Raw genomic sequence first — 11706 nt, 5'->3', positions numbered from 1 at the left:
CTAAGAAATCTAGGTACAGCTGCAGGACCACACACTCACCTCTCTTTTTGTAGGGAGTTCCCAGTCTTGAGAAAGGCTGAATGCAAATTTACTGAGGACCCTATGATAGAACATACCCAGCAATTAGGATTTAAGAGTCTTCTATACACACTATAGCCAGTGGAATTAGATAGCATTGCTATAAACCCCAACTTCAAATCGTTCTACAAATTCATACAGTATAGCAACAGAGTAAAGAAACTTATATAAACAGAAACTTAAAATTCAGTTCGTGTTTGTGAGATCTACTGGTCTACAAATCAGCCAAACATGATTTTCCCTATTGTGCAAACCAAGCCAGCGTGATTAATTTATGGTTGTTAAATTGCTTGGTCTGCTGCAAATAACAGACATCTACCAAAAAATCCAGGTCTAGTTTATCCACTCTGGCTCAGGACTGGCAAAATACATTAGGCAGTACCTTATGCACAAGTACAACCAACATTTAAATATTACACAGGGAAGAAATGCTGATCTATGCAAAAGAAGAAAATATATTTGTCAGTAATGTCTATGTGTTTTATTAAACAACAAAAGATTGAAGAAAAAATGGTTCACAGCAAGTTTCTGCACTGGAGACAAACATTCCAGCTAAAGTTGGAGAGGTTATATAGTTACCAATGAAATTTTAGAAAATGAATATATAGCAGACAGGCAGGCTTTAATTGTAAAAAGAACAAAGGAAAAGATAATACCGGAACACTCAGTGCACTAGAAAGTCAATATATTTTGTTCTAGTTTGCCCATAAGCAAGTCAGCCTTTTTATTTATAATGTGTTTCTTGCCATATTTCTTATGTCGTCTTATTGTGTCCCCACTTCTTATTGTAGTGGAAGTGGTCAGTATGCAGCCTTTAGCCTCTAATCAAAACTACCAATCAATCAACCTCTGCCATTCGCTGCAGATGCTCAGAGCAGTTCCCTCTTAACTCTGGCTTTCCATGAAATCATTTGACTTGCTCAACCCTATATACACAGTGATAATTAATTGCTTCCATTTCCTCATTTGGTGTTTGATGGCCAGTTGTAAAGTGAACCCTAGTCTGCTGGGAAAGTGGTCTTGATGATGTAACAATGCACCATATTACCTCTACATATGAGGCCTAATTCTAAATTTCTAAATTCTAAAGAGTCTAATACTGGGATATTTAAACAATTTGCTTATCTCCACTGCAACACACAGATAGGAATTCATTTTAAGTAAAAGTGCAGTTTCCAGAAAACACATTCTGACAGTACAGTAATATGGAAGGCAGAAAGAACATTCAGCTTACCTAAGCTCACACTTGATCTGTACCCAGCCAGGACTGCGCAGAAATGACCAGGGATGGAACCATTTTTCCACTGTCTGCAGGCTAGAGCACAATACCTCAAGCCACAGATGCAGCACCTGCTCACTGAAAATCAAGTTATAGATAAGGTTACAAGCCCATGAATGTCTCCCATCACATTAGGACAACCAGGAAAAATAAAAAGTGAACAAAAGAGATCTTATTCCTCTTAATTTTTATTTATTTGCAACTCTGCAACTTACAATACAATACAGGAGTCCTGAAATTATTAGAACCAAGTGCCAGATTTCTTAGATCAGGCATGCATATAACTCCAGTGTGTAGAATCTATTTTAACTCACTCCACCCACTATAGCCTAGTGCCAGAATTTGTGAATTCTAAGCTCAATAATTTGTTTTGAGTAACATATCTGACCATGATAACTGACTGACATGACTGTCCTCCACTCTCAGATTACATATTAATTGCTCTTGAGGTGAAAGCCAGATCCAATGCATTCCCATTTGCCCTTGAGATGGTGCTTTGACACATGGCATCCATGAACTCCTAGGTCCCCCTGGCCCTAATTCCAAGATAAACAGATTGAAATCTTCCAGCATGCAGAGCTTGGGGGTATCCATCACCAGACCAGCTATGAGGTTCAGGGGCCCTAGGAGGGAGTTAGCAGGGTAGCGGGGGGAGGGGTAGTACACCAGAAAAACTCCTAGTTTGTCCCTGGTACCTACCTTCTTGGAAAGAACTTCACAACTGGCCACGAGGAACAGGGGATCTAGATATCACAAGAGTTGGGCCTATCAATGCCACCCTGCTCCTCTGCCTTGGGAGTCATGATTGGTATGCCATCCAAACCGCAGCAAAACAGATTTCAGATGTAAGCAACCCTCCAACCTCACCCAGCTGAGACTTGGTGATACATGCCAGGTCTGCTTTCTTGTCCCCTCTACCACTTTATGGAGCATACAGACTAGCATTCTGCAGAACCAGCCTGAGTTCATTTGGCATGCTTAAAGACATAATCCAGTAAATTACTGTACAAGGAAGAAGGAATGAGGAAGAGCTGCTACCAAAGCAATGGTCAGATAAGGGGCCTGTGTCTGGGGCAAGAAGGTAACGTGAGGAAACACCTCAGACAAGTCCCTCCCTAGTTCATACACGGAGGGAGGGAGGAGGGAAGAGGGAGAGCATTCAGACTTGTAAGACTGTTACTACAGCTTTACAATAAATGTAGTACTGATCTACACAGCGTTGATCTCCTAGTCTGATCTACCTTGAAGGGCTGACAATTACACCCTGAACTGCTATTCCATGGCTTTTTTTGATAAAATGCAATCCAAAGCTATTATTTCCTATTCTCTGCTAATAAACGCAAGCTTGAAACAGAACTGTATGACTCACTTCAATCCAATACAGATGAGAGACCGAAGCTTTACATCCATCTGAGCATGTGCTGCATCATGTGACATATTCACAGATTGTACTGCCTAGCAGGAAAAAAATGAAGGTATGTGGGTAACCCTCCTCCCTGTGGTACCAGAAAGTATCAAAACTTCATGTCCTCAATTTTGGGCCTCAGGAGGCAACTGGGATGATTTGGTCTTAAAATGACATCAGCTGATGCTGACAAGGCACATGCTTCTTCAGACTCACAGGAAAACAGATTTTTATCACTCATATTAGCCTCCTTAGGATTTCTTCCATGCCTGTTTTAGGAACCAAACTATATACTCACTCGATAAAGCAGTTCTTCTGGAGTAAGCACTTTTCCATCTTCATCTAACCTAAAACAGTAAAGTAACATCCATCATATATCAACTAAGCCAAAGCAAGAGATCCAGTGCCACTTTTATCATGAAACCAATAGCACCTCTTGTTAACTAGAGTCTCAGTAGTCCTTGCAGTTTCCATCATACATGGCTCTGCTGCCAGACACTGCTAGAAGTTGTCATCTTTTGAAATGGGTAGGAGATAAAATGGAGGATTAAAAAGCATAACCATTCTAGTCCACAAGAAAAAATCTGAAATCCGTGCTTGGGACCATGATGGTTTTTTTACATGCCTTCAAAAATAACGTATTTAGATGTCCAATGCTGAAGTCTGCCCCCAGAGAAAGATGTTTTTCTACAATCTAAAAAGTAATTTCACAAATCGAGGACACACTCCCATTCACTGGCAAGTTACAGGCAATCTCCAACACCCTGAAATAGCATTAACGAAATTCAGCAAGATAAAAAGCCAAAATTTTACAGTGCAATTTCAGAAAAAAATTCCTAGTTGTGGACAGATGGGTTTAAAAGACAAGATGGTAGTGGTTTGCTGAATTAAATTTTTACTAGTGGAACATCTAAAATTACTTTCTGGCTTTGCTAATATAAAGACCAGTGCTTCTTTGATTCTGCTTCGACAGGAATCTGAGTTTGGCTTATGGCTGATGAAAACACAGCTGTTATATATCCTTTATGTTTTCAAAGATGGTGATGGTGGTGTTGAATGCATGTAAAACTTGATTCTGGTAACACCTTCCAGTAATATGTACTGAACTTACAGACTCCATGTCAAGATTGTCTCTAAACTGCAGATCTTCTTGCTGTAACATCTGGACTTTTTTCAGATTTTCATTCCCATCTCCTGCTCTTTATAGCATTTTGCCTAAAGACAAATTCTGGAAAACCTGAACACTTGCATACCTTTCTTTACCATTTTGATTGATCCCTAAAAAGTATTGCCCAAAAACAGATAATTAAGGGAATTGTCTGATTAAGGAATTTATGCTGCAATATGCTGTTCCACCATTTATTAGACCAAAGAGTCCTGTGAAAATATTACAAGACAAACTAGTTTCTCTGGGAGGGATACTTGGGTAGATATAGAACATTTTAGTGAGGAGAAAAAAACTTTACCTGTAGGTTTTGCAGAGTACAAGACGAGAATACACAGAGTCAAAGTCTCTTTCCACCTCACGCCCAGCAGCCTAGAGAAGAGGACCCCCCATACAAATGTTAACTTTATTTTAAATCTTGTTGGTTTTATTTCTCTTACAGGTGACCAATAACTTCAGCCTGCATCCTCCCCACCAAATTAGCTACAACTGGCCCCCAAATTTATTCAAATGCCTCCTTGTAGTCCAGATATACAAAGCTGGGGTATGCTAGGCCACAACACTTTCTTATGTACTTGCCAGCTTACAGGTAGCCTTTGTTTAGTGACCACAATTGGGAATGGCAACTCAGTTGTTAAGTGAAACGGTTGCTAAGTGAAACCGCAACTGTGCTTATGATTTTACTTCAGCTTTCCTTTGCTTTACAGACCTGCAAAGGTTGTAAATGCAAGGATTGGTCACAAAATTATTTTTCATCACTGTCGTAACTGCAAACGGTCGCTGTATGAGGCAGTTGCTAAACAAGGACTACCGGTATTTTCAAAGGTCCTACAAATAATAAGTGCTTTCTTTACCTCTTCAATGAAGAGCCAAGGGTGACAAGCACCCCCCAAAAGAGATGGCCTCTTCAGTCCATGTTCAAATATAGCCTTGAGGGCTGGGCAGAGAGTCCCTCGGACCAAGTCTGTGATAGCTTCTGTGACAGAATCATCTCCAGCAATGGAGTACTGAAAGGAACAAGATTTTAGTCTCTTAACAACCTGGAGGGAGCCCAACCAAGAAAGAGGCATTCATTATAAAGATCTGTTTAGTTCTCACTCAAGGCACAAATGACAAGGCTTAAGTTATCCTACTTCGGACACATTATGTGAAGACCCAGCTCTTTGGAAAAGGCTCTACTGCTGGGAAAGGTGGAAGGAAAGAGAAGAGGACGACCAGCAGCAAAGTGGATGGACTCAGCCACAGTGGCAATCAGTACACTCTTGGAAGACCTGAAGAACCAGGTTAGGGATAGACTGTCGTGGAGAAAATCTATCTATGTGGTCACTCGGAGTTGGAAACGACTTGATGGCAAATAATCCATCAATCAATCAATCCATCCATCCATCCATCCATCCATCCATCCATCCTTATGTCATCTCTGTCCTGATGATTAATGGTTGGGTGCCTGTGCACTAAGTCAGGCATGAAAAGTGCAGCAAGATGAAACATGCATTGTCATGAACGTCTGTCACTTGACCAGCAAGTGTATGGATGAAGCTGCTACAGTATTTCTAAAAACTTTCCTATTACTTGCCTTTTCACTTGTTATTCTTAAAAGATTTCTTACCAATTTTGAACTAGTTCTTATAATACATTTAATTAATTCCAGGGTTTTCTTACAATCTGAATATTTTTGATTTGCATTTAATTTCTATATGCTCTGCTAATTTATCCTGGACTACTAGGTCTTCTATTTTTTTTTGCACAGGATCCCCATTTGTATATACCTTTCCACTGATGATAGATAGATAGATAGATAGATAGATAGATAGATAGATAGATAGAGTGCTATATATAAAGCTATATTTCAGTATCAGAACTCAGTATGCCCTTTGAAAAAAATTGAATGTAAAAAAATAATAGAATGCGTTGGCTCTAAAGGCTGACCTAGACTCAGTCTGTGGCAGTGAAGGCAGGCAGAAGACTAGCAGAACGCATCCACGAACACCAACTAGCAGTCAGAAGACACGATGAGAACTCCTTAATCTCACAACACATGGACAGACTCAGCCATAGTTTCAACTGGGAAACTATGGGCATCCTAAACCAAGCCAAATCCAAAAAACACCAGAGAATTCCTGGAAGCCTGGCACTCAGACCAAGCAGCCATCAACAGACACATAAACAACATTTACATACCATTCAAAAGAGACAATAGAAAAGCCGCAATCAACACCCAGATATGCAAAAATCAACACTAGGATTAACACCAGATGAACCATCGAACAGCACAATACACCTTAATCAAGGAACTATTAACTCAGGCAATCAACCAAGCAGCAAACAACAGCCCAATCAAAGAACTCCCAAGGAGAGAACAACACCCCTACCAGCACAAGCAGGGCAAGCCACAGTATATAAACTGAGAGCAAGGCCCACTCCCTCTTTGCACTGGAGATGTTGCCTAGTCTGGCAATGAAACATCTGCAAGAAAACAACAAGGCTCAGAGAGCACCAAGGACTCCACAGTTCAACCCTGAGCTAGACTCAGTCATAAGGTATGTACACAAGATGAGAGCATTTTACCTCTTTGCTCCGTTCATCCAAGACCTCTACAAACTTTGCAGGAAACCAACCTGGTTTAAAAAAAACAACAGTAAAAGGATAAAACATCAGCTGGTTAAAAACCTGTAAATTAAAAAAAAAACCTACTTGTGGAATGGGCTATGAAGGTAATCTGACCAGTTTGTTTGTTTGTTTGTTTATTTTTGCCACCATCCATCTCCCCTCAAAGGGAGGACTCTGGGCAGTTTATCCAAGCAGGATAAAACATTAAAACACCATACATAAATATAAATACAAATATAATATTAAAAATAAATACAGTATAAAATCCAGATGACGACGCTATTTGGAATATCACTCACATATGCCTAAAAGGCCATTTAGGGCGCTGACCATCTCCAGGGGTGATTATATAGATATAATCCCTTCTGCCCCAAGCGAGGTAGCAGAACCAGGTTTTTAGTTGTTTTTGGAAGGCCACAAGAGATGGAATCTGTCTTATCTCTGGGGGAAGGATGTTCCAAAGGGTGGGAGCCACTGCGGAAAAGGCGAGCTTCCTGGATCCCGCCAGATGGAATTCTCTTACAGAGAGAGTCTGTAACATGCCCTCTCTGCATGATCAGGTGGGACAGGTAGATGTAATGGGGGTGACACGGTCCCTCAGGTGCCCTGGTCCCATGCCATGCAGGGCTTTAAAGGTAATAACCAGGGCGAGGATTTCTATGACCTAAAAATGTTAGAAAGATGCAAGCATTTATGACCTTAAAACCAGTCAAATATGACCAATTAAACCAAAACTATGACTTTTAAAGCAAAACTATGACTTTACAATTTTTCTGAAATTAGCACCCAATTTTTAAAAATCTGTGCTTACACAAACACACACACACACGAATTAAAAGGTTTATTCTACTGCACTTCCAGTGCAGAAGTGCTAGTACTGAAGGAATCAAACGAACATTTTGAGAGTAAAATGGTCATCCCTGGATTGGTTTTCATTAACAGCAGAATTGCATTGGATGACCACGTGCATCTTGAGGTTCTCAAACTCAGAGCGCCTTCTGTTGTCCACCAGTATGTTCTTGTATCTGGAGAAACTCCATCCAACATCACAAGAGGTTATAGGAACAATTTTGAAAAAAAGGAAACGCATCTGGAGAAAATTCTGGCTCAAAGTCTTCAAATTTTGATTCGAGTCCATTTAGAACGTTACTTATTTTGCAAAGTGTTGAATAACCCAGATTAGATTGCAGCACTCTTTGCGGTTTATCACTAATTTTTTCAGCCACTTCCCCTTTGCTTGCTTTAAATCACTCTCAGTTTGTTTTACAATGTTCAGTGCACCCCTAAGTTCCATTCCTACAGTTTCAAGGCGGGTGATTGCTCTTGATAATCCCCCGAAGTTAGATCCTATATATGCTGAGTTTCCAGCCAAGGTTTCAGAAAGGGAATCTTGCACAATCTTGTGGAGGAAGATTCACAACTGTCAAATTCTTTAACTATCTGCTGCAAGGGAGCGTAATTTGTGAAATAATACATAGCCGCATCCAGCCAAGTGCCCCAATGTGTCTCAACAGGTTGGAGAGGGAGAGCCAAAGTAGGAGCAATTTCTTTGAACTTTTGTACTCGAAGTGGAGCTTTAATGAACATTTTTTTCCCATTCGAAGTGATCTTATCTGCATCAGGATAGTTGCTTTGAATCTCTTCGGCCACTCTGTGTAAACCAAGTGCAAGGCATGTGATATGGATCATTTTTGGATAAAGAAGTTTAAGTCCCTTGGCTGCTTTAGTCATGTATGGAGTGGCACCTGTTACAAAGAGAAAGATATTTCCCCTTTTTACAGTACCCCATCCGGCCAGTTGATTCATTTGGAATCAGGTGACCGGTGTACTTCTCAAAAAAATGCCTGAGGCTACTACTACCTAATTTCCTTAAGGGAATATCTGAAGTAACCATCATTGTACTGAAATCCTTATAAAATTCTGACTGGGTATTTGATGAACCTGCAGTTGAAGAAGACGCTCTCTTGAAAAGGAGATGTTGCCTGTTCTCAGTGAAGGTAAATCTTGCTAAACAACTCTTGTGTTTTGCGGTGTCACAATGTTGTTGAATATTAAAATGCTTTTGGGCCAATCCCTTAACTTCAACTTTACAAAACATCACCATCGCTACTGAGAATCTGCTCCCCAAATTCTTGAATAAGACGCTGTAATTCCACACTCGCTGAACATCTACTTTTAGGCATGTTGAAATCAGACTGCAGCTCTCACGTGACTCTACCACCTCTAACACACACACACCTGAGTTGGGGAGCAAATGAGAAAAAAAAAATAGGCAAATTCTCACTCTTTTTTTCAGGCCTGGTCAGGAGAGAAGCCTCTGCCTGCTGAAGTCATTTTAAAGAAGGTTGCTCTCCCTCTCTTACACACACACACACACACACAGAGCCCTGAGTTGGGGAGCAAATAAGAAAAAGAAAACAAAATAGGCAAATTCTCACCTTTTTTTTTCAGGCCTGGTAAGGGGAGAAGCCTTTGTTCCCACCTCTCTCTCTCTCTCTTTCTCACACACACACACCTCCCTGAGTTGGGGAGCGAATCAGAAAAAGAAAAAGAAAAAGAAAAAGAAAAAAAAAACCAGGCAAATTCTCACTTTCTTTTCTGGCTCGAACTTGCTGGCTTATCAGGAGGGTTGCCAATGACCAAAATATCACCAAAATATCACCAAAACATGACGCCTGTTACAAAATTAAGCAGAAATATGACATAACAGCTTTAAAAAGTCAAAATATGACTTTTCAGGCAAAAAAAAAAAGCATCTAATTCCCACAAGATTACTTTGAAACCTATTTTAACTTTATAAATTCAAATAAAGGTTCCAGAAAAAATATGACATGTCATAGAAATCCTTGCCCTAGAATAACCAACACCTTGAATTGCACCTGGAAGCAAACCGGTACCCAATGCAGCTCGCAAGCAATAGTGTAATGTGTGCTGATCTAGGGGCACCAAAAATTGCTCATGCGGTCAAATTTTGGACCAGCTGTAGCTTCTGGATACTCTTCAAGGGTAGCCCCATGTAGAGCACATTACAGTAGTCTGTATGGGAGATGACCAGGGCATGAGTGACTGTGTGAAGGGCCTCCCAGTCCAGGAAAGGGCTTAACTAGCGTACAACATGAAGTTGTGCAAAGGCCCAGCGAACTGATGTTTCGCTGCTCTTACCACCACAAGGTAGGCCTTAATAGCGGCTCTAGCTTTGTTCGGTCAGGTTTGGTCTCTGTCTTCTTCCAGCGGCGCTCTAGACATCTCTTAATCCCCTTCAGAACCCTCAGTTCCTCCATGAACCACGGGGAATGCCAGGTTCGATGGGACAAGAGAGGCCGCACAGGTGCGATCCTGTCCAAGGCCCCTGTTGCCTCCCTATTCCAGGCAGCAGCCAGGGCCTCTGCTGGACCATGCAGCAGATCCTTGGGTATGACCCCCAGCTCCCTCTGAAACCCTGCCGGGTCCATCAGTTGCCAGGGGCGGGCCAATTGAATGGGTCCTGCCTCCCAGTGGAGGGGGACAGCATAAGAGAATCTCAGGGCCACCAGGGCGTGATCTGACCATGACAATGGGGACAGCTGTAACTCTCCCCTCAGGTCACACTGCCGTTGCTCTGACAAGAAAACCAAGTCTGGTGTGAGGCCACTGTTTTGAGTCGGGTCCCGAATGATCTGAGACAGGCCCATGGCTGCCATGGTAGTCACAAACTCCCAAGCCACCTCCAAGGCATGCCCCAGGGACAGCAGGTTAAAATCCCCCAGAACCATAAGTCTGGGGACCTCCACCGCCAACCCCGAGATGGCCTCCAGTAGCTCAGGCAGGGAGGTTGCTACACAGCAGGGAGGCTAGTACAGTAGCAACATTCCCAACTGTTCTCAGGAGCCCAACTTGAAGAACAGGGTCTCACAACCGGCCACTTATGGAGCAGGGCCCCTGAAGGCCACAAGAGACTCTCAGATGAGAACAGCCACCCCTCCTCCCCTGCCCTGGCATCTCGGCTGGTGCCACACCTGAAACCCGGCAGGGCACATCTCCGACAAAGCTACTCCTCCTTCCAGGCCCAGACAGGTTTCGGTAATACACGCCAGGTCTGCCCCCCTCAGTGATCAAACCACATATGAGGGGGGCCTTGTTGTTAACTGACCTGGCGTTAAGAAGCAACAGCCAGAGACCAGGGCCTCCATGAGTCTGCTGTCCAGGGCCTGGGTTTGAGCACAGGGGGCTGGAACATGCCACCAGTAACAACCACCAGGGGCGTCTTCCCCAAAGATGGCCCGCCTTCTGGCTCCCACCATAACGTCCCGTCCCATCACCTCCTCAATCGCATGGCCCAGCCCGCTGCCCCCAGAGCCAACAGATCCAGTTCCCACCCTGGGCCCCTAAATTCACTTGTTAAGAGACCCCCCCATTCATTCATACAATCAGTCAGTCATGGGGTGATGGCGAGTCCCCCAGCGTACCAGCTCTTGCTCTCGGCACTGTCAGAACCCAACCATCGCCCCTCCATCCACTCTGCCCCCTGCTCAGCCCCTCTCACCAGTCAGCAGAGGGCACCCCATCCATTACTAGTATTTTTGTTACTAATATATGGAGACATTTGGAATTGTGTAACCACATTTTGAAGGTTTTCTCAATATTCCACTTTTACATGTCCCATTTCCACTCACCTCTCAAGCCATTCAGCTCACCCACCCAACAGTGTTCATCTTTCTGGGATATAATCTACAGGAATTGAAAGGAGAAATAATAATTACACAGAGAAGACGACAGAAAAATGGCAAATAAGAACCGCAAATGAGAGGTAAAGAGAATTCATGTGTATCTGTCATGAGTTGGAGATAGGTTTGCTACTGAATTGTAAAAGACCATAAAGAAAAAAATAGTTAATTCAGATTCCACCTATTTCTTTTTAAATTCTCCACGGAGTTCTAGAATGAAGTATTCCAGGAAAAATGAAAATGGCAGATATTCTCAGACCCTGCTGGGACATTTGGAATTCTGTAGCTGAACCTGTTATTTATTTATTTATAAAATTTATATAGCTCCCCATCTTAAATACATACAAAACCAATTAAAATAATACAATATAAGGAGAAATAAATAAATAGCTGAGGCACTACATAACAATTTCATAAAACAGTGATGTATATAGGGCAGGAACTGTGACAAGAGAAGGCGTGCCTC

General features: G+C 42.3%; 2 protein-coding genes across 5 annotated transcripts in view; both read right to left on the bottom strand.

Annotated features, from left to right (window-relative positions):
* Window positions 1-11706, bottom strand: part of ADSL (adenylosuccinate lyase) — a 275527-nt gene that overhangs the window by 205841 nt on the left and 57980 nt on the right. The window lies entirely within an intron of this gene.
* The window catches only part of SGSM3 (small G protein signaling modulator 3), a 43550-nt gene that overhangs the window by 1833 nt on the left and 30011 nt on the right, over window positions 1-11706 (bottom strand). For all 4 annotated transcript variants that reach the window (XM_063308157.1, XM_063308159.1, XM_063308160.1 and 1 more), the window contains 8 exons: window positions 11190-11244; window positions 6496-6545; window positions 4782-4934; window positions 4229-4299; window positions 3061-3109; window positions 2727-2812; window positions 1313-1435; window positions 40-100 (listed from right to left, as the gene is read on the bottom strand). In XM_063308157.1, the coding sequence (XP_063164227.1) occupies window positions 40-100; window positions 1313-1435; window positions 2727-2812; window positions 3061-3109; window positions 4229-4299; window positions 4782-4934; window positions 6496-6545; window positions 11190-11244 (648 nt within the window). The remainder of the gene's footprint in view (window positions 1-39; window positions 101-1312; window positions 1436-2726; window positions 2813-3060; window positions 3110-4228; window positions 4300-4781; window positions 4935-6495; window positions 6546-11189; window positions 11245-11706) is intronic.

The sequence above is a fragment of the Candoia aspera genome, chromosome 7 (genome assembly GCF_035149785.1).
Source record: "Candoia aspera isolate rCanAsp1 chromosome 7, rCanAsp1.hap2, whole genome shotgun sequence".
Taxonomy (NCBI): Eukaryota; Metazoa; Chordata; class Lepidosauria; order Squamata; family Boidae; genus Candoia; species Candoia aspera.
This window is presented reverse-complemented; position numbering and strand designations above follow the sequence as displayed.